Raw genomic sequence first — 22,512 nt, 5'->3', positions numbered from 1 at the left:
AATCCTCATTTTCATGAGCTGCTAACTAGGCCACATTCTTTGTTCAGAGATAAACCTTGAGACATATGGTCTTTTTATTACTGGTTTTTACTATTCTTACTACGGAAGTATGTTTTCAGCTGAAAAATTGCTTCCTTCCCAAGATATTTAAAATGAAACATAATGTGAATATTCAATTTTTTCCCCCCATTAGTATATTTTAAAGGACCATATTTGGGTCATGAGTCTTTACTGTGAAATATTCACTTTTCCTGTTGACAAGAGAAAAAAAAATCAGAAAAAGTAATTTCCATTTTAAAAAGGATTGCCAGCTTCAGATGACTGCAAACGTTCACGTTATTTTCTAACTTGCAAAATTAAGTACTCCAGTACCTCAACGCAATGTAAAATCCACAAGCGCTGTGCAAAATATATACCTGATTATGTCACTGAATGTCCCATTTTTGTTTCCACAAGTAATTATATTTTAAAAGACAGAATATAAAGTAAGCAAAATCTAGTTTGATTCCAAATGGGTAAGCAAAGTTCAGTGGAGAGCAGTGAAGGCATATCTATCTTCTTAAGTAGGCTTGTCTATGTATCCTTATAGCTATTCATCTACAGCCATCCTGTCATCTCAAATTCTTCTATTTTAGAAAGAAGTGGTGTGTCCTTCTCTACCATAGAGTTAGGTTTTAAGAGATCTAGTTCAAAGCTGATTAAAGTTCATGAGTGTCTTTCTAATGCCAAAGGCCTGTAGATCATATCCCTACTGGACAACTTAGATTTAAAACTGAATCAATGAACCTGTAGATGTTAAGACTTGCAAAGCTGCGCATGTAAAGAGATAAGAATTATCTAGAAATACCTAGGGCAGTGGTTTGATGAGATTTTTCATACCGTATTTCCTGGATCACAGTCCTATTAGGTAACATCCAAATGCACTACACTGAGGTTGGACACCCACTTTTTTAGGCAGGGCTAGTTCCTGTTCTTCACCATCATTGCTGTCACTTAAGTTAATGCTGCTTTGATGACCACAGAAATGCATCCTGTGCCCAGGCAGCAAGCAAAGCTGAACCATATCATCCAGCCAACTCTCAATAGTCTTTTAAGCAGCAGAGTTGTCATTCAGTCTTTGGTACTGAGTGCCAGTTACTGAAACAATGGGAGTGGGGAATCCTGCCAGGGCCAGTGGAAGAAATTTCGTCCCATCCTGCTTAACATCTCCACATCTCGAAATTTCCCTGCTTTATCTCTCCAGATATACTTAACTCTGATCATGTCCATGTCTTTGCTAATTAGCACACAGACATTAACTGACCACGAGTGACATGAACATCCACTATAGTTATCTGTGGAGTTTCCGCAGGCTGAACTAGAATTTTAGAGCAAAATTTGCTATGTGCTTGTTCAAGGAAATCTTCTTCTTTGTGCATCATTGTGCCGCAGAAATCTATGTAGGATATGCCAAAATAAATTCTGCATTACCTCTAAGACGTATACAGTTAGGCTAGTAAGAATATACTCGTGTGTTCTTATCTTTTTCACCCTTTCTTCTCATATTCCCTGTTTCTTCTTTTTCCTGTAGACAGTAATCCAGCAGATGTATGTAGATCTCTCATGTCAATGGGATGCTTGTTGAAATTAAGTAATATGCATACATATTTGTCAGTTCAATAGCTTTGTAGGCTTTTCAGACTTTCAGCTGCATTCTGAAGTCACACTGACATTTTCATACCTATGATTTTAAATACAGTAGTAAAAATAACAATACTTACAAAGTGAAAATGATAGTGGTAATAATTATTATTATTATTTATAATAAAGATGAATGATCTTTAAACTGGAATTTGTAGTTATTTATCAGTTTACAGCAACAGACCTCATACTGGCAATGTCATCTTTCTCAGACAAAATGAAAATTCCTTTTCTGTCTCTTAGGTCTCAGGAGGCTGTTTACGTAATAGTCGTGATTTTTTACTTTCAGTAAATATACAAAACAATGTTAATACTACTTGTCCTTTTACACTTGGGTCATGATGCCATTCACAACTCCCCTCTCTGCCTATCTAATATCTCATTATTGTTTTTCCCTTTGTTAATATTATTTCAGGCTTGACAGTGAAATGAAACTATCATTTCAAACATCAATATGCTCTTATATCTTTGCAGTAGTCTCATTTCATTTTTATTTATTAGACCAGGGTATATTAAAAATGGCCTGATAATGCGTTACAGATAAGTTTGTGATGTTAGAGAGTGTATGCATCATTAGGCTTCTCTGCAGCTTTATTACTTCATTAAAGTGACCAGATTTATATAACAGCTGTTAACAGGACCATTAAGTAATCAGCCTAGATTTGAAGTTTGTAATAGAGCTTTATAAATTTTCTTCTTGGACTGAAAATATTAAAAATGCATTCCTTGAGGACATATTAGACCACATTTTATTAGAATTTTTGTGAGAAATTTCTTTGCAGTGAAAAAAAAGAGTAAAAAAAATCTCACTTACCATCTTTGGTGTGATAATCATGAAATTACCCAAAAGTTTCTGGACACCATGAAATCTTCCAGATTAATCTCATGAAATGAATTTTTGAAGGTTTGATTATGAGTGTAACCCTGTTGTAGAGGGCATATGTTAGAGGAAAAGGCGCCATTGTTCCTGAAATAATCTCCTGAAAATCTGAAAACGGCTGGACAGCACAAACAAAAACTGTCTTCTGTATGAATGTCTGTGAGAATTACTGAGATTTGGAAGTGGATTAGGCTGCAAACTGGAGTCATCTGACCAAGGCCAGGGTACAATGCACTGTTGAAGGAGATTGTTAATGCTGCCTTCTTTGACCACAGTTGCCATATCTTCTCTGGCATTGGTAGGTCATTAATTTATGGAGGTAAGTGTAAATATATGTATATTCATATACATAAATTTATATATTTACATAAGTATATAAAATGTTTCAAGGAACCTAAAACTTGGACTGGCTTATAGTCAATTTGAAATGAATTATTACATGAAGCATATTAACTGAGCTCTGCTACTGAAGATTCTGTTTTCCATAATCATTGTCAGTGCTTCACTTCATCTGTTGGCAAAAAGAGGACTTTAAATTTGATCCTCTGCACTTAAAGTTCCCATACGGACTCTCTTTGCTTTTTTAAAAATATGTATCAAAATCATTTCGGAGATTGTCATTGCTCCAGTAGAGCGCAAGTGAGGCCTCTGATAAAAGGATTGCTGTATTAAAGCCAAGGTCACTGGCAAGTATCACTGCAAGATTTGGGAGACTAGTAAAAATATGAAAGGCTAATATCACAGACAAGGAAGAGAAAAGTGTCATGAGGACACTCACAGGTGTGTTTCCTAGAGCAGAAAAAAATATTACATCTTATGCTTCATTTAAATAATAATATGAAGAAAACAGACTCCCTGTAGTTCAACGTGCTTCTGCTGCTTATTTCTTATCTCATTTTGTATCTTGACTCTTTCGGAGACCTTCAGCCGTGCAGGTGCTCACCTCTTGAGAATCTGTTAGTGGCAGACAGTTTTATTCAATGAGCGGTGTACTAGTCTGCTCAAAAGATGCAGTGAATTAATACGTCTTCTGGTTGCCCTTTGCATGCGCTTGCATGCCTTGCCTCTTATGCGCATGCATAAGAAGTAGGCATCTGTGAAGCAGAAAGCAGCCCTGTACATCTCATAAACATGCTTCAGACTGCTTGGAATTATGAAAATGGCTTAAAACTAATGATTTTTTTTTAAAGGCATTTTACTTCTTAACTATTAGGATTCTGATAAAGTATTCCAGCATCCTGACGGAATTTCAATAAATCATGCAGTTTGATTAAAATATGAATAAAAGTGAGTGTTTCTTATGACTTTTTACTCTTAGGCTTTAGGGCACTTGAGTCACCGAGTCATTCTCTTTAATCAAGCAGTAAAAAGCAGTTGGTTCCTCTCCTGCACAGTAAAGGAGAAGGGACTCCATAGTTGTCCAAGGTGGAGGACTGTAGCGCATGGTGATCTACATAGCGGTGATCTGAAATGAGTGATGCAGTCCTTCATATCTGGATTCCAGGAGCTAGCTTTAAGAAAAGCAGCAAATAATCTCAGTTACAGCACAGACTCCAAGTGCCTTAGCAGTAGGGCTCATGGTTTTTGAAGCTTTTGCTCGTATACGCGCTTTCTTACAACAAGCCAAACCTCTTATGTAATCTCATGTCCTTGTGAATGGAGGCTTTAACATAAGTGCTGAACATAACCAGACTTGCCATAAAATAACAAGAGTTGGCAATATCATGAGCAATTGCATTGCTTCGAGCAAGCTATGCAGCGAACACAACAGCAGTTGCTTAAACTGGCCTATTAATCTTCAGAAGTGTTGCCGGATGCAGGTAGGAACATTCTGGTTAGTCTCAAGAGAAGGAATTATTTTTCTACTCACAAATTTTAACATTCAAGCTGATTTTTCAAAAGTCTTTTTATGGGGCTTTTTCACTTCATTGGGTTCTGATGCAGACCCTTAAAATTAAGACCCACTCCCTCGGGCATTTATTTCCTGCTTAGCATTTATCTCCTATATAGCAGAGGAAGTTACGGTATTTTGAACAGAGAGAGAGAGAGAGAACACAGAACCCACCAGAAATCAAGGAAATTATTAAAATTAACTGTAGTATTATTACAACATTGTATAACATCATGCTTTGTCTTTGTTCACAACCACTGTGTGCAAAACACAGTTATTTAGATAATAACAAAGTTGAATCCTGTTTTGGCTAGAGGCTAGATTACATCTGTTTGTTACATTGAATTGCACAGGGTTTTGGCACAAATTGTGTCTCCTGTTTGCATATATTTCCTAGTAACTACCATCCCATCAAAAGGATCAGTTTTGCTGGGTTTGTCACACTAGGATGTCCATGGTATGAAAGACAGAACTACAGAACAGCAAGCAATTTTAGCATAATCAAGCATCATCAGACGTGTCTGTATTAAGCCCAGAAATCCAGTTCCCATTAACATTGCAAGAGTCCTCTCAATACATATGTACTTCCTTAACTGAACAATGTATTCATAGAGTGCTTAGAGACTGTGGTGAGATACTCAGGCACATGAGTCTGGTCCCTTCTGCTGTGTTATCAATAAATAATATATTGCCAAACAGTGTGGGAGCAGCTTTTTTATAGTAACTTGAGACAGTTAATCTTTCAAGGAAGGTATGATGGTTACAAACTTTAACTTTATGATAATAGAAATGTATATATAAAATCCATAGGGATCTCAGCAATTTTGTTTACAGATCAGACAAAAAAAAAAAAAAAAAAAAAAAAAAAAGATGGATTACAGTGTTCTTGCCAAGACTAAAAATTGCTTTGTGTTACCAACTCCGTTTCCAAATGTTCAAAACTTTATGAACCTTTTGGGCTGAAAATTTTTATGGCCAGTAATTGGAATTTTATCACCTATTTTTTGTATACCAACACTTTTTCAAGTCTTTTTGTACTTTTCCTGGCCATCCGCCCTGAGAACTTTTCCTATCAGCACTGTGTATAAGGCCTGCCACTGCTGTCCCCAGTTCTGCACTCTTACAGATTTAAGTCTCTCCTTGAGTGTCTGTTTTGTTCAGAATCACATACAGCTTGACTGAGGGACACACCAGTCTGCTTTGACTTTGCACAAGTCCTCATCCTATTTCCAATTTTCAAAACAGAAAGCCGTGCTTACAGTTTGCCACCACTCCAAAGCTGTTTTGTCTCATAGCTCTGTCTGGATCATCAGTCATCAGAGGGAATAGGTGAGAGCAATTTTCTGACTAAGTGCTCAGCTTAATCACACGCTGGGTAGCCCACGGGAGCACAGCAGGTTTCCTGGGCCGCCGTGACTTCTGCGTGCTCATTTTGCACTTCGGATGAGAAGTGCTGAGTAGGGCTCATATTGATCCAGTCACCCTGTCTCCTGCCCTTTTTTCATTTGTCTTGAAGCTTATTTTTCTGATACTGTATTACATCTTCAGGCTGTTTATCAGACACAGAGACTGCCAATAAAGTGAGCTAGACCTGAGAAAAGTTATGAGCCATAAAGCTGAATGTGGATCTGAATATTGCCAAAGATCACAACTCATCTTTAAGGGCAAAAAGCTTCAGAAAACAAGCCACTGTTACTTGTTCTTGTAACTAATACTAACAGTACATGAAAAAGAGACAGCAGTCTGCTTTTCTTGTTAAGTTCTTGCCCTCTGGCTTTCTAAAGACACTCCACTTGGCTATTAAGTTCTGTAAAATCTAATTTTAAAAGTGCTTGTGTTGCAAGACAGGAAACAGATTCCTGAGCGTATGGCAAATCAAATAACACAAAGGAATCATTTTTATCATTTTCGTAGATCATCTGTCTGTTTTTCAAATAAGCCTCCAAAAGTTTTTTTGCTTGCTTTTAAAAAACGAAATAAAACCTGACAACATTGTAAGTAGCCCAAGGAATAAGAGAACAAAAACATAGTCTTGCCTAACTCTTTGGCCTTCCCCCTCCCACCTGCCACCCCTTCTCCTCTGGGCATATAGTCCATTGGTTAAAAAGTGTAAAAGGTATAAATTTTTACCCTAGATTGATTTAAAAAAGACAGATAAAATCTACATCAATCATAACAACTATTCGAAAGGTACGCAGAAAACCTTTACTTTAGCCATAGTCTGGTGTTATAGTTAGAGTTTGCCCTGTCCATGAACCTCTGATCTTGGTGAGCGAGAGCCATGGGCCTCTAATCCACCATCCAAAGGTGGCTTTGCCTCTTTATCCCTCTTTGCCATTCTCAGCCCGTGGTACTGGGGCTACCTCGCGGGCTGTATTGACTCTATTACATTTTCAGCAGCTGCCTCACCCTAGAAAGCTTGCCCTAAAGCTGCATGGTTCATCATTTCTTTGCAGTAACAGGAACATCACAATTATTTAATGGGCTATCTATCTTTAGCTCACAAGCAAGTAAAAACTATCTGTGTAACACAGAAGGCTGCATGGTTCATCATTTCTTTGCAGTAACAGGAGCATCACAATTATTTAATGGGCTATCTATCTTTAGCTCACAAGCAGGTAAAAACTGTCTGTGTAACACAGAAGTAAAAGTTTAGATTAAAAATAAACATAAAAAACTGAGTTTTATACAAAAACGATCATCCATAGAAAGCATCACTGCTAATGCACAATCGAGACAGCATGGGTGCCAGTGACAGAAGTTCCCCCTATTTTTCGAGTGACTTTTTCAGCGTTATCTGCCCTGGGCTTCCAAATCACTCCGTTCGGCACTAGTGAGGAGAGACAGCAAATTCACAAACACAGACTGAGCCGGGATCAAACCTGTGGTTTCTGGAAGGAACTGAGTGGAAAACTAAGGTTATGCTGCTGACTGGGGAACCTCAGCTTAGAGCTGATGGTCATCCTCCAGGTTAGTCTTATAGCTAGAGCAGGTTTCATTAACAATGCAAGACCTCATCTGCATCTAATGAGGATTAATGACTCCTTGAAATTAAGTACTAGAGAGCGTGTGTACTCCTTGTCCATTTCAACACCATTGCATCATAACTACACACTTAACTGAGTGTAGGGAATTACAAGGAGATGTGTTTTCCTATAATTATGTGTATTATCTTTTATTACTTATTGATCAGGTGTTTGAATGAAAGTCTTTTCTCCTCCCTGGTAAGAACAAAACCTGGGTAGCAAGTCAAAACTAGAGCATCTTTGTTCCTTTTAGAAAATGTGATGGGAACATTTATTTCTTCGGCCTAATTAATGTTCATTTATAATAAGCATTATAGTCTGTATCAACAAAACAGAAAAGTCAACAGGAAGGGCTAGGTACCGTACAGGCAAAAATGAAGGCAAGATCTCTACTGTATCACTTTGCTGGGTCCATGCTCTAGCATCTTTCTGTAAAATTTCAAGTGTTGACTGCTGTCTTCTGAAGGAAGAATTGCTTCTCCTCCATCCAACTCAATGTGCTATTGTCTTTGTTACAGTTTTCCCAAGAGCATATTTTCAGATATTAACAAGAAATGAAAGAAGTCTAACATAGCATGTAATAAAGCAAAAGCATGCAGTGAAGATTTCTGCAATGCCTAATTGTGTCACAGCATAGAATTTGCATATTATGCAAGGCAGTTATACTATTTTTTTTCTGGAGTTTTTTATCTTTTTCTCTTGACCTCCAATTACTTTAACCATACATACTTGATGGGGGTATTTTTGCTATAAGCACCATACATAAAGTATATACAAACAAATACAAGGAGCATAATAATTATTATTACTGTTTAAACTAAACCATGTTACGTTATTATCTGATAATATTTATGTAGAGTTACCACCTAAAAATAGGAAATATCCACTTAAAACCACATGTAGAACTTCATGGACAAAATGAAATTAAATCTAATCTCCAAACACTTTAAAAACAGTATTATTGAGACATTAAGGCATTACATTTCACCTAAAAGAAAGTTCCTGCCATTGCAATGATTTCCAATAATAATCAAAATTAATCCCTGGGTTGACAGCAAACACAAATCCTATACATAGTTTAACAGCTTAAAAAAAGGGTATAAAGCCAATTGGGATGCCCCGTCAGCAGAAGCATGGATGTTCTACTGATCCTGTGCTAAGAGGAAAACTTCTTACCACTGGCATGTTGCAACGGTACTGACCACAAAGAAGAGGAGTACAACATAGGAATTCTCAGGATTTTCCTGGAAGTACTATTATCCATGTTCTGCCTTCTCTTACTTTATGGTATATGTCTAAGAGCTTAATTAAGGTGAATTAAGGTCAAGTTATGTGTTAGGAATCTGAAGCTCAGAAGGACAACAATTTTCAATCAGTGATTGAAATTTCAGTTGTTAAATTTGTGGCTTCGTCAAAGACACTGCCTGACGTCTGTAGTACGTAAAGTCTGAAATGCACGCACATAGTGAGCACTTACTCACTACAAAACAGCAGCATTCTTCTACAAGAAAAAAGCATTTTATATTAATATCCCATGCTGAAGATTAAGCATTTTACAAATATTTGCTTAATGATTGCTTGCAACATTGGAAAATTGTATGTATTATCTATTGAAAGATTTCAAGCACCTGCCTGTAGTTTCTGAAAGAACTCTTCAACTTTTATTAAACATGAGATTAAGAAAAAGCCACCTGTGCAGCAGCTTTTCCACCCATGCACAAGGTTTCCAAACATCTCTCTACTGAAACACTTTAAGAATTACACTGATACTTAAAACTTATACATCCAAGGAATCAGTTTTTGAATTTTATATATTTCTGTAAATGACAGTAAAGATATAGGATAATTTTTAAAGCTTGGCTCATCTGACTCACTTTATGGATTAAGAATTTCCAAGAAACTAGAGAGGAGCATGTTTTGACTGCATGATTGATTTTTTTCAGTCTTTCATTTATTGATTGGCAGCTTAACATTTATCATCTCAAACAGCTTACCGTTGCCATTTTGTGAAGTGGTTTTTAGAGGTCAAGCTAATGTGCCAGGTGGTTCTGTCTGCATTTAGAAAACTGATCTTTGCTGGGCCATCATTATTCTCTTTTACCTGCTTCGGACTCAGGATACAATGTACACTGTGAAAAGTAATTATGAAAAGCTCTTCTCACAGGCTTTGTCCATCATTCCTTAATAATAATAAAAAGGTAACAAATGTTGTGACGACATCTCTTTTGTTGTTGAATCAAAGAAAAACAACTATATTGCTGTTTCTTCTCTCACTGCATCATTAGCGTATGAAATATGAAAGAATCCATGGATGTCTCATGTTCAGCAATTTGTTAGTAAACAAACTCTGATAATGGTCAGGAAACTCAGAGGGACTTGTATAAACTTATAGACATCACTATTTTATTCGCACAGTTGTGAAGACAAAATATTAGCCTACAACATTTGGTATAGGCACAAGCCACATAGTACATTCATAAACCTACTCAACTCCTACTTTCTGAAATAGATACGAGTGAGCGTGTGTGCGCACTGCTTGACAAATGACATTTTCTTACTATTGGCAATTGTTAAAAGCACTTGAGACCACTGGCATTGCTATACTGAGAAAGCTTTGGATACCGCCTATGCTTTTTATTTATAATTGCATTTTAGTTAAGTTGAATTGTCTCTCAAGTTCTGATTTTGCAAGTCATTTTCACACTGCATCTGAAAATTTTCTAATACAACATTTAGGAATAACATGTAATGTCAAAAGACAAAGGCCTCATCCACTTTAAATAATGATCCAATAAGTTTATATTTTAAGGGTGAAGAAATTACAGGGAGCAAAAAAGCAAATTACAAAGACAGAATTTTTACTCTTTATTATCAGTAATAAAAGTTAGCAAGTCGTAATTCACCTGTAATTTTTCAAGTGTGGACAGAATAAAGGAAGTTAACAGAAGAAAGCAACAAAAAGACTCCTTGCATTGGAAAATAGGTTAAACCTTACACTGTGTTTATTGTTGGTCAGTATGAAAGTAAGCTTCCACAGAGGGGCTTACAGGAAAAATTTTTCAGAGTGGGATGCAAAAAGTATCACAGTGCAGTAGCACAATACTTGCAACACATAAAACTGGCACATATGCAAAACAGTGATTTTTTGTAGGACAAACAATTTTGTAAAGCAAACAATTTTGTGCCCATGATTAGAACTACCTCGGAGTTTGCTGACATGGGGAAACTTGGAAAACTAAATTTGAATTAATTATTTAAGGTATTCATTTAACTAATCTTACATTAATCTCCAGTGAGGAGGTTACTTTTGGCATTAATATGGCCTTCATTCAGCTTCAGTGTATTTTACTGCAGCAGGACCTAAACACATAAATCTATTGTTAATTCAGGTGAATTTTCCTGATGGGACTTTGCAGGTAAGCTGTTAGAAAATATTTAACATGTTTTCCAGTTTCATTGCTGAAAGTGGAAGTGAGTTGATGTCAGTTGAAATGCACACTATACTGTGTGAGTTACAATACGTAACGTTATGAAGGGTTTAGGGCCTGATCAGACAAGCTGTGGCTGAGGCTGAAGCTGATCTGAGGCTGAAGCTGATCTGAGTAAAGAAGTTCTCACTTATATTTTTAGCCCAGATCAGTTCACAGAAGTGGATTTCTTAGCTAAACTGAGAGGATGATAACTTTGATGAGAAGCAGGGGGGAGAGGAGAAAGCAGAGCTCAGCGTCATGGAGGCAAACAACCTTTGATTTGAATCAGCAGCAGCTGCAACGGTCTGCCCGACTGTGGCCTTGCTTATAATAGATTATTCCACTATAGTTATTGCCTTAAATACATATTGTGTATGTTTGTTTTAGATTGTCTCCAGTATCATATTGTCTATCCAAAAAATTAATCCTGTAGTTACGTTTTAATCAAGTAGCAATGAAATTGCTTTTCAGGCTAGACGTCCTTAGAGGCATAGGCTACAGTTTTGTACGGTACCTAGTAGGATGGACCTTCTACCTGAGAGAAGCTCCTGTGCACAGTTGCAGAATAAATGATAAATGTTTGCAATTTCCTCTCTCCTTTTTAACAATCTGGTTTCACATACAAATATGAGGGGTGGGGGGAAGAGTTATTTAGCTTGTTTCCCTTTTAATAATCAAAACTATCTTTTAACTTCCCTTTCTTTACCTTACATGATGCAGAGTGAGAGAAATTCATTCTTTTTCTCTCCCTGTCTCCTAGGAAACTGATCTCATGACCTTTAACATCTCAATGCACCGATCGTGGTGGCGGGAACATGGGCCTGGCTGCATACGAAGGGTGGTGCGTCCTTCTGCTCCTGGCATCCTAGATGATTACTCCTACGTCTCTGTGACAGGCTGCATAATTGATTTCCAGTACCTAGAGGTCATTCACAGCGCTATCCAAATATTGCTCTCTGTAAGTTCCAATTTCAGGTTATGCTCAGATTCCTGCAGTCCTTTCTTATTCAGTCTTCTGCTGTTGTGTTTCTCTTTCCTGACCGGATGATTTAAATAGTTGATTGGTAGCAGCACCAATTTTGAATGGTATTGTATTTTGAATTAGGGAATGGCATCTGCAACATTAAAATGTACACTAGTCTCCTCTTTGCCTCTATTCCGTAAAGCTCCATACAGGTGACAAAGCAGTGCAGGCCCCATTCTGGCCTTTGCCAGGACAGGTGAAGGCTAACTCTAATTCTTGACTGTCATTCATTAAACTATGTACAGAAAAGGAGAGCAGACATGGTTGAAATTAATTTGCCTAAAGATTTCAAAAGTTCACAGTGAACAACAGCATGTATTCAACCCTGAATATTAATCCATTTTACATGATACCCAGCTAAGTTGCTTCCTAAGTGAGATATGAATGTAACACTTGAAAAAGATAAGGGAAATAATAGGAATTAGAATACTCATTTATATTTAACAGTTTTATCTATTCTTTCCTGGGATTCTGGAGCATCAGAATATTCTACCTTAGTGAGCCAATTTTTATAGTTCCCATACCGGTTTAAACTGCAAGCATTACAGGTCATTATAAAAAGTCTGCTGTCTAATGCATGGCTCTGCAGCTGCTGGCTATCGACATGCCTACAGGGGAGGTAGGAAAGTGCCAGAGGCTGGATGAGTTGCTTTGGGAGCAGCAGCCCAGTCTTGGCCAGAGTCTTTCCTCAACCCTGATGGCTTTTCCTCCTTGTGCTCAGAGGGTCATTTAGATCTGGCTTCATATGTTCTTCTAGGAGCGGTAGCCGTGTGTGGTATGTAGTGACTGGCCCACCCCAAGTGGTGCAGACAGGTGTGCTCCATCCTAGAAATCTGGACCTTTTCTGAGAACACAAATGCTCATGGTTCGCAGTCTTAAACATGTTGTCACATCGTGGGAGAAGAGCTGCCATCTGTAGTCCCCACCTGTTAGTCACATGAACTACAGGGTCTCATCAGCTGGAAAGATTGGATATTCCATACCTATTCAGGACTCCAAGCTGTTTTACCAGCTGACTTGTAAATACTGCCACTAGCAAAGTGAAAGGGAACTGGAGGACAGGTCTCACCTATTAGTTTAAAATTATTTTCAAATTTTAATATTTACTTTTTTGGTCAAAATACTGACATTTCTATGTTGAATGAAAAAAAAATGAGTGAACACAATTACACCAATCATCCTGCCCAGCTGTCTAGAATGAACTAGAATAAAAGTTCAAGATAAGTTCTCTGCACTACTAAATGCCCTCTGTAAGAAGCTGAGTGGTTTTTCCTTACCACTGCTTTTAATTGGAATTTGAGTATAACCCACATCTCACAGTAGTGGTTAGTGAACTTCCACTTGTAAGTTCAGGTCTGAATTAGTGCATTTGTTCAAAAGACTCTTGGTCAGCTGGGAAGGAAAGACTTTGAGTGAGGACCTTTTCCAGTGCAGACAAAAGTATTCCTCTAGGGGCCCAGGCTTGCATATGACAATATCCATATTAAAACTACTATGAAATCAGGCCATAAAGAAGAATTTTTTTCACAGCATGAGCACAGCTTAATTGAACGCACCTTTTTTACTCATGTGAGGGCCTGATACTCAAACCAAGTCTCTTCTCCCAAGAGAAGCAAGCTTGCATCTGCAGCAAATTCCCTTCACAATTAGTACCATTCATTTTGCTTCAGTGAGCCTATGCAAAGGAAACCGAAGTATGGTTGATTTACAAGGAGAAAAAAAATTAAATATTTCCAATACTTCCCTCACTTCTATAAGAAAAAAATGTATTGTGTTAGTCATAAATTTTTATAGAAATTTTGTAGTTAAAAACTAATTCAGAGCTCTATGGAAAGACAGCAAGCTGTTGAAATCAGGAGCTATTTTGTTCTTTGTTTATGTAGTAGAGTTCTGGTCAAAATTAACCAAACGACTGGAACAAACAGCAATATTATAATAATAGGAGAGAAAATTATAAACATAATAAAATGTGCATATAGGAAAATATAAAAATGGTTTAATAGTTTATATGGTGCTATGCAAAGCATAAGATGTTACAGATTTTCCCTTTCTTGTAGAGTGAATGATTGCTTGGAGCAATCATGAATAAATTCTGGATACAATTCATTGTAAGTTCAAAATGTTCCAGAAACTCGTAAGGCTTGACTGTGAATTAAACCACTGCCAGTTTCAGAAATTGCTTTTGACTGATATAGACAATATTGAAATTAAAATCCCATATGCAAAGTAAGGTTTTGCTCCCATCTTATTATCTTTCTATCCCGTACGTGGTGTGTTATGATCAGCACACCATGAAACTGTTCTGCAGTTTCCATTCATAATTTAGGCTTGCTTGATTTACTGTCCTGCAGGACAGAAGTCAGCACCTAGCTCATCAGACTTGTTGCAGTTTCCTCTCATTTTCTGAGCAGTGTTGACCTGAGTAAGTTTCCATTCATTTCAGAGGCATAACTGCTTTCCTAATTGGGATATCAATTTCAGTTGTTAGTTAAAAGGTCATTTAGGTTGTCTTTTTACAATACTGAAAAATTGCTGGATGGTTGGCCATGTAGATCAGAAGATCTTTCTTCTTTTCTTTTTCCTAGTAGGAAGTCTTAAAAGTAGACTATTCCTTTCTGGAGCTTACAGTCTCCTTAATTTTCACAACATTTTTATGTAGCAATAGTAGCGTAACAAACCATTTTACAGTGTAACAAAAACTTTATTGGCATAACAAATCATTTTATCATGCTAACTCTTGTCCAAATGACTAGGAAGGTGAACACTTTCATTTGATAGGGAGTTAGAGCCTCTCTGTAAGAAGAAAACCCTCCAGGGGTAAATATTAGATACCTGCCCAGGTATATAAATCACTAGCAGCAGATCTCCATTTTTGAAAGGTGACTTTTTATTGATTTTTTTTTAACAGTTGTAAAAAATTTTATATGCACAGAATGTTGCAGCTCTGACTGCTTTAGGCCCTGCTTCAGGAAATAGGCTACATAGTCACTTATTTAAATAACACACTAAGGCTCTTCCTGTAGTTGCACTATAGTTGTCTCCAAGAAAAGTATCTTTTACAAGTAAAATAGTAACTGTCTATCTGGTCCTGATTTTGAGGAGGATATTGAAGTGAATGGGAGTTGGAGTTGTTAAGCATTTCTTTAGATGAGGAAAAACTCAGAGAAATAAGAGAGAATGTGATGCAATTAACAGTAAAAAGAAATATACTTAAATTGTGTGTTTAAAATATACTTTTATTTGATGTGTAGGTACCCAGTATGTATTCTTTTGATGAATAAATCCTTCTGCACAGCACCTTTAATTTTAAAATACAAGATATGTTACCTTTGTTAAAACCAGAATTTTCAGAGAACAAATGGATATTACTGTCAAATTGACGACAGCTTAGCAACTTTGAGAGATGCCCTTCATACAACCTTTATTTTGTCATTTGAAAATAGATAATGCATACCGAGAAAGTTTAATGAAAGGTGGGCACTGGATTTAATAGACTGAGCTTTGGATCAGACCCTGAGCCTAATATCACGGTAAGTTTGCCCAAAGCTGCATTGAAGCAGCGATGCCCAAACTAAGGCTCACTGAGATAGCTCAGGAATTAGAAGCAGTATAACTTCATCAGTGCTGAAAAACCAAACTGATTAGTTTTGGCAGAGTGTCACACTGACACAACTAGACTGCTGCTGGGGACGGGAGCTACTATCTTTGCAACACTGCACTGCACAATGTGAGGTTAATTTCCCACCAGGGTCTTGTCACACTACTCATCAATCTATAGCACAGCCATGCCTAAAATCCACATACAGCTCTGTTAAAACAAAACAAAATGATACCAGAAAAAAAAGAAAAAAAAGCTGGGGGGAGAGGGAACACCTAAAGCATTCAAAGCATTCAGGCTGTTTGGCATATTGATGCAGACCAAATACAGGCTACTCTGAAGGAAAGCACGTTTGCTTAGCAGAGATCCATACAATGTCTCTCATAGTGTCAGTTCATATAGCTTCTAGGTGAGGGCCAATCATACGTATGGGGAACACTCACGAAAAACCTAGAGTTACCTGGTTCTCACTACACTAGAATAAAACCAGGCAAAGATGTGATGTAGGGAGCTAAAGAGCATTGAATATCTTCCATAGTGGAGATTAAAAGCAGTGAACATACCTGCCTAAGGTAAAGTCAGGGACTAATCAGCATATTATAACCTATCACTAACACTATCTAGCAGAAAACATAGCCAGAAAAATATATCACACTTTCTATAATATATTGTATGTAATGAAGTTGCAGTATCATGAGTATGATAAAAAGCACTCCTGGCAGCCAAAACAGGACTCAGATACTGTAGTCCCTGAGAGTTGAAAGAGTCTCCTGAAAGACAGGCAGACTAAATCTATACAAGTAAATTAAATGTGTCCAGGAAATTGAGTGCTATGGCCAACTGGCTGAGAACAGCTCACATCTATGCTAATGATCTTGGCCTCCAAAATAGGGTGCCTGCATTCAAGCCACTTAATGGGAATAATCCCTGGATTGTTCTGACAGCTGAAATTGTGCCTGGGAACTGGTGGGGGGCGAGGGGGGATGCTAGCCGGAACACACCAAATTCATGCCTGTGTCCCTACATGGGTGACTGCATCCCAGTGCCTGGCCCACTCCCAGGCATGTGGGATTTCTGCATATTGATTCAGCCATAGCGGACAAACGTCCAGCTGCGATTTGTTTCTCTGCATGAGTCTTGGCAGGAGCTGGCAAGAAATTGCTAGATAGCCTGTTTAGCTAGAAGGGTGTAGAAGTCAGTGATTCATACCGAAATTATATTTTTTAAATCTCTGCCAGAGAAACTAATTGCCTATCTTTTTGACTGGGTAGAGAAAGGTATGTTTTCCCATGACACCTAGTGGTTCCAGTGGCATTTTATGACAATATGCAGTGTCAGGTAATCACTATTGAACTGATCTCATGAATTCTTATTCTTGTTAATATCCCTTTTTGTGGTTAGCTAATTTTACAAATGATGAAACTAGAAATGATGATGGATATTAATTCAAGGGCATTCTGTTCTCTAAAACTCTTCTACTATCCTCAACCCTAGAATGTGTGAGTATCTCCAGCTGTGCATCAAGCAACACACATCTGTCATATATCATTTGTTCAGCCATCCTCTTCCCGGAAGGAGAGCTGTATGCAGAACTGAGGCTTCCTCTGGATAAGGATTGCTGTTTCTGTGCCATTTCTGAATGTTGTTTTGAACATGATGTATAGGCAGAAAGCAATACTGAAAAGACCTTGAACTTTAGGTACAAATCTGTGAGGCTTGTAATGGTCTTTATTTACTGTGGGAATTCATTTCATTTATATTTGGCCTTATTTCAGGCCCTAAGAAAGATCTGTTTCCTGTGTGAACAAGCTTAATTGCGGAAGCGAAGATAGTGTCAAAAGTAGCAGGGCTGCTGACCTCAGTTTTAGTCTGAAACAGTTTCTCTGGTGCTCTGGAGACTTTTGGGGCCCAAACGATTACTAAGAGTCTGAAGATAAAGAAGATGGTCTTTAGTCAGTATGTGTTGCTGAGGAGAGCTGGAGCCCATGTTCAGCCTGGTACAGGGACGCATCCTGTATGGGTAGAGGAGCATGACAGCGCCAAGACAGCTTACATCACTGTATGGTGGTGAGAGGCAGATGAATCCATCTCTGAGTATATTTATCTATAGCACTGAGTGCAACAGGTGACAAAACCACATAAAACTGATCACTGTCTTCCACAATTTGGATTAGACAATAAGAGAAAATGTTACCATTAAAATACCTGTCCTGAAAGTTTGTGTTGTCAATGTATGTTTCAATTCCTGAATTTATAAATATTGTACACTTTCTTTCATGGACTTTCCCATAGGCAATAATCTTCTAAAACAGCTTTTAATACAGTGCATAAGTGTTTGGTGACATGTCTCCCACTGCAACATTTGTATGTTACTCTAAAAAAAAAGAAGATATTTCTAGCACTTACGTTGCTTTCTGTAAAATTAGTACTTACCCGCTCAAAAAATTCTTAATTACTGATGTAAGTTGATACTGAACACTTCTAGAAATCATTAATCTTTAATATTCCTAGGCATGCAATCCTTACACCTGCAGGTTTTCCCTGTTTTGATTAACCAGATACGATGATTTCAAATATTTTGAAATTTCATTATTATTATCACAATTCATAGTAAAGCAATCACCCCTTCCATAAAGACAGTTACTTCCTTTTACTTCTTTTTGTGGAATTAATTCATTTTCTTTTTTCCCCACAATTCCCTGATGTCCTAAATGCGTATTCTTCTTCCCAGAACATACAGCATCACTTCTATAAGAAACTGATAAACAATGTGATCTGATTACATTATTTCTGGAAATCGGTTACCAGTCAGTGCCTCATACTAACCCCATGCAGTTGCCTCACTTTGTGAATTATTTCTGCCCTTCTGTTTTCAAAGAATCTTCCAAATGCTGATTATTTAATACCAAAATGAATTATGACATTTGGTAGAGTTAAATGCTTTTTTCTCATCAGAGAAAAATAGAATTTAATTAGCAACCATATTTAGTAGAACAGACATTAAAATGGTAGCTATGAGTCTCGTGTAAATAATTAATCAAGAGAAGTATTGTGACTATTGAGAAATTAAAAGCAAGAAAGTAAACGTTATTAGGGCGGTGCCGAAGTGACTTAGTGAAGTTCAGATCATTGACCAAGCTTTTACTATTGAGCCATAAGTTTGAATCTTTGTAGATTAAGTTGAATGGCTCTTCATATGTTCCCAATATTAAGAAGCCTTCTCTAAGCCATTTTAAAAGCTCCAGGAGCAGTCCTGAAAAAGGCTGTAAAGCAGCTTTTGCACCTCCCTTTAGGCAGCCAGAGCTGCAGTTCAGTTCTTATTCATTCAGATGTAACAAAAAAGCTAATGATATCAATATATAATGTGGTTCCTCCAGGGCACTGCAGCAGCCTCTTTTTTCCCATTAGTTATGGCCCTGTTATTTTTATAATTGGACAGAAAAGCATGCTAGGAAGCACATCATGTGCACTGCTCTCCAAAGAAAATCCCTGTAGGGGCTGACACCAGTGCTCAGCCAGGTTCCTTGGTCTCTTTCCATTTCCCCAAGTGACTTGTGATTGATTAAGAAAGCCAATCAACATCAGCATGTGATAGCAAAAGATGGTGCAATTTAATGTTAAGAGCTACAGGAATGATACATGGGTAAAATATACTAGTCCTAAAGGTATTACATCTCTTCTTGAATTTTTGCTTGCAACTTTTGTCACCTTTAGTGTCCAGGAGACAGTCACCATGTCACTTTTTGGCAATAAAAAATTGTACAGGTAGCATAGAAAAGTAATTTCATGGTGTCTGCACAGCTGAAAATCAACATTATTCCAAAAGAGTGTACGAAAGAAGTGCTTATATCTAATAATAGTAGCTAGAAAAGGTAGTGGCTTCGCTGTCTTTTAGCCATGTGAATAGCTGATTCAGGTGGTCTGTTGGTTTCTCAAAGATCCATTAGTAAGTATAGAGTGTGCAGCAGATGATTATTAAAAAATTGCAAAACCTTTTTCAGCATGAGCAGTTTAACAGAAGAGCTATAGGTCTCTGGGACAGACTGCAGATAAGATGGCATGTGCCACCCTGCAGCTTTTGAAGTTACCCCCAGTGATAGATAATACTTGTCTCACTGTATTTTTATTGGACTCTGCGCCTTGTGCAATTCCTCCAATGTTTGTAGAGTTAGATCAGCCCGTTTCACCTATGCCTGGTATTAAGCCTTCAGTGTTTCAAAACAAAATCTCCCCAAAAGCAAAATTAGTGAGAGAGAGACTGCATCTGCCCCTACATTCTAAAAATGACCTTGTCCTTTAGTATTATAATTACTTAGGTCCCATTGTAGTAGTACATAGGTAGGAGAAAATGTAAGTGTATTTGTCTAATTATTGGTCCAGGTGAACAAAGCAACTGCATGAAACAGAATCAAGAAAATTCTGCACTTTTTTCCATCTGGGTTACCCTTTCCTGCATGATCCTGCTTTTTCAAGCATCTCATTTAAAAGGGACTGAAACCACAGACACATGTAGTTATTTGCATCCTTCTTTATTCAATAACTGTTATGACATGAATTTGTGAAAAAGAGTTAGGTTACTTCTACAGCAGAGCTGGCTAAAGGTAGGGTGGTAGGGGACAGCAATTTAACTACTAGCAATACAGTAGTGCCATCACGTTGTCAGCTAATCAATATGAGAACTAAATTGTTCTAGACATTTTGCAATACTTGATATAGATCTGTTTTCCATTTTACATGAAAATTATAATGGCTCCTTTCCAAAATTTTAAATATAAATTTCAATTAAATTGTCTTGCAAGTGCTATAGAATATTTTCATCTACATGAAAAACATTTACAGTAAAAATAAGTCCATTGCTAATTTTAATTTTTTAAGTTCATAAATATTTCAATAAAAATGGTACAGAAACATTGGAGATAAATGGAGTATTTGGAAAATATCAACCTTTTTTCCTTCAGCTTTTGCTTTAAGTTACTTCCCCCATAACAGAATCAACATAATGGACTATGTGTCTGCATCTTAGTCACTGTAATTCTCAGTCAGGTATTTTAGCTCAGATCCATTTCCAAGGGGTTTGAAACTAAGACTGAACAGGGAACTGCAGTGGCCAAATAAACAGTAAGCACGGTGGTCTGCTGATTCAAATATGAGGCAGTATCTCCTGCAGATAAGCAGGAGAGGTAGTGGAAGAAGTAAAGATATCTTAAAGAAAACTTGTATTCCTATATGCTTTCTTTAGACAGGAGCAGAATACTGAATTTATATTACATAGGAATTTGGAAATTATATGGGAAAGTACTGTTCTGCACTGGAACAAAGATTAGCAATTTGAATATTTTGAGGTAAAGTAGGAATCCAATATTTTTCATTTAGATAAATTGAGGCAATATTTCCTTTAGACTTTTATCAGTTCTATTGACTAGATTGTCTGAAGCTCTGCTACCTGCTTGATGGGCTACCAAGAAGCCAAATGTCCTGGAAATTCTTGTCTAAACCAGGGCGTAGTGCTCCCAAGGAAATTTGTCTTCCTGTCTCTCAAGACAGCACCAAAATTTTCAGGAACTTCTGTGGCAGTCAGTGAATGATAGTTTCTCTGGAAGGTGGAATCAGATTCATACCTTCCTGCCAAGCTGCCGTTCGATACAAACAGCTCTGCTTTGTCTCTAGCAGCATGTCGTATTAGGATTGCTCCATTTGCAGACTTGATAAGCCATGCAAGAAAATGGAGCTCCTTCTGTAGGCTAAGAGTGTTCATGTGGTGATTGGCAGCTATGGCTCAGCTGATTAAAAATCAGAAAAACAGGTTTGCTTTTTTTTTTTAAATCCAGAAAACACAGCTGTGATTGATTTTTACATATAGACAGGCTTTTAAATAACGAAAAGGTATTTTACCAAGCTGGGCTGATTCCTGAAGCCGAGCCTGCACATTTAGTGTAAACAATGCAGGCAAATCATAGGCGAGCCGCATGCTGCAACCTTGTTGATCCTAAGAGCAATAGGTTCGTGCTCACTAATACTCCTCAGAATGATTCCTTCTGCCTACTGTAGTTGATAACCATGTGACCAGACTTTCTTATGTGGGGGAAAATATCCACTGATTAAAGCCTTTCTCTGTGTGAGCTTCCACTGACAGGACATTTTTCTTTTAATCACGTATCGAATTCACAGCCTAGCTCTTCCACTAAAATTTGTTGCCCGAGTGTGACCTGACTGCAGAAGGAATTCTTTCTTTTCTCTTGAATAAAGTCCCAGATGATTTGCAACACTCTGTATTTTATGCTAGGGAAATATGAGAACAGAGAGCAGGGATTTCACTAAACAAGCAGTGAAGCAGCTCCGGCTTCTCAAGATTTGATGAAATGGTTTTGTTTTCACTGAGGAAGAAAGTCTATATGTATACACACTTCTCTCAGAACAACTCACAGAAAGACAGACAAGTTTTTCTGGAAAAATATTTTTTTGATTGAGGAAGATTACAATCCAGAATAGACGTTACAAGGCCTGTGTTCTGTAGATGCTGGCTCCGTGAGCTTTTGTAGTTAATGCTTCTGGCCCAAATTCTGTACTATATCTGTGTGTCTTTGTTCACTGCAGAAACCGGTGTAAAACTTGATTTAATTATTTGTTTTATATGTCCACAAGATGGGGCATGAAATTAGAGCAGCACATGAGAGTTGTAGCATGGGGCATATTTCCCAGGCACCAGCTGCACTAGGCAGGTTGGACACAGAGCACGGTGGATTCACTAGGGGCTCTTGCATTCTCCACTATTGATGTTTGCTTACCTCAGATAAGCTGTCCCTTGGAAGATGCTGAGCATATTAACAGCCTGGTTTGTGCAAAATTGTCTGAAACAGAGTATAGCAAAAAAAATCGAGTGGCAGTAGTGGTGCGAAACTTATTCTTTTGCTACTTCATTACCTGTCAGAGGAGGTGGCTACCA

General features: G+C 37.6%; 1 protein-coding gene across 8 annotated transcripts in view; it reads left to right on the top strand.

Moving 5' to 3' along the window:
* Positions 1 to 22,512, top strand: part of NKAIN3 (sodium/potassium transporting ATPase interacting 3) — a 360,907-nt gene that overhangs the window by 258,044 nt on the left and 80,351 nt on the right. For all 8 annotated transcript variants that reach the window (XM_064507479.1, XM_064507475.1, XM_064507476.1 and 5 more), the window contains one exon: positions 11,708 to 11,905. In XM_064507479.1, coding sequence (XP_064363549.1) covers positions 11,708 to 11,905 — 198 coding nt within the window. The remainder of the gene's footprint in view (positions 1 to 11,707; positions 11,906 to 22,512) is intronic.

The sequence above is a fragment of the Dromaius novaehollandiae genome, chromosome 2 (genome assembly GCF_036370855.1).
Source record: "Dromaius novaehollandiae isolate bDroNov1 chromosome 2, bDroNov1.hap1, whole genome shotgun sequence".
Lineage (NCBI taxonomy): Eukaryota > Metazoa > Chordata > Aves > Casuariiformes > Dromaiidae > Dromaius > Dromaius novaehollandiae.
This window is presented reverse-complemented; position numbering and strand designations above follow the sequence as displayed.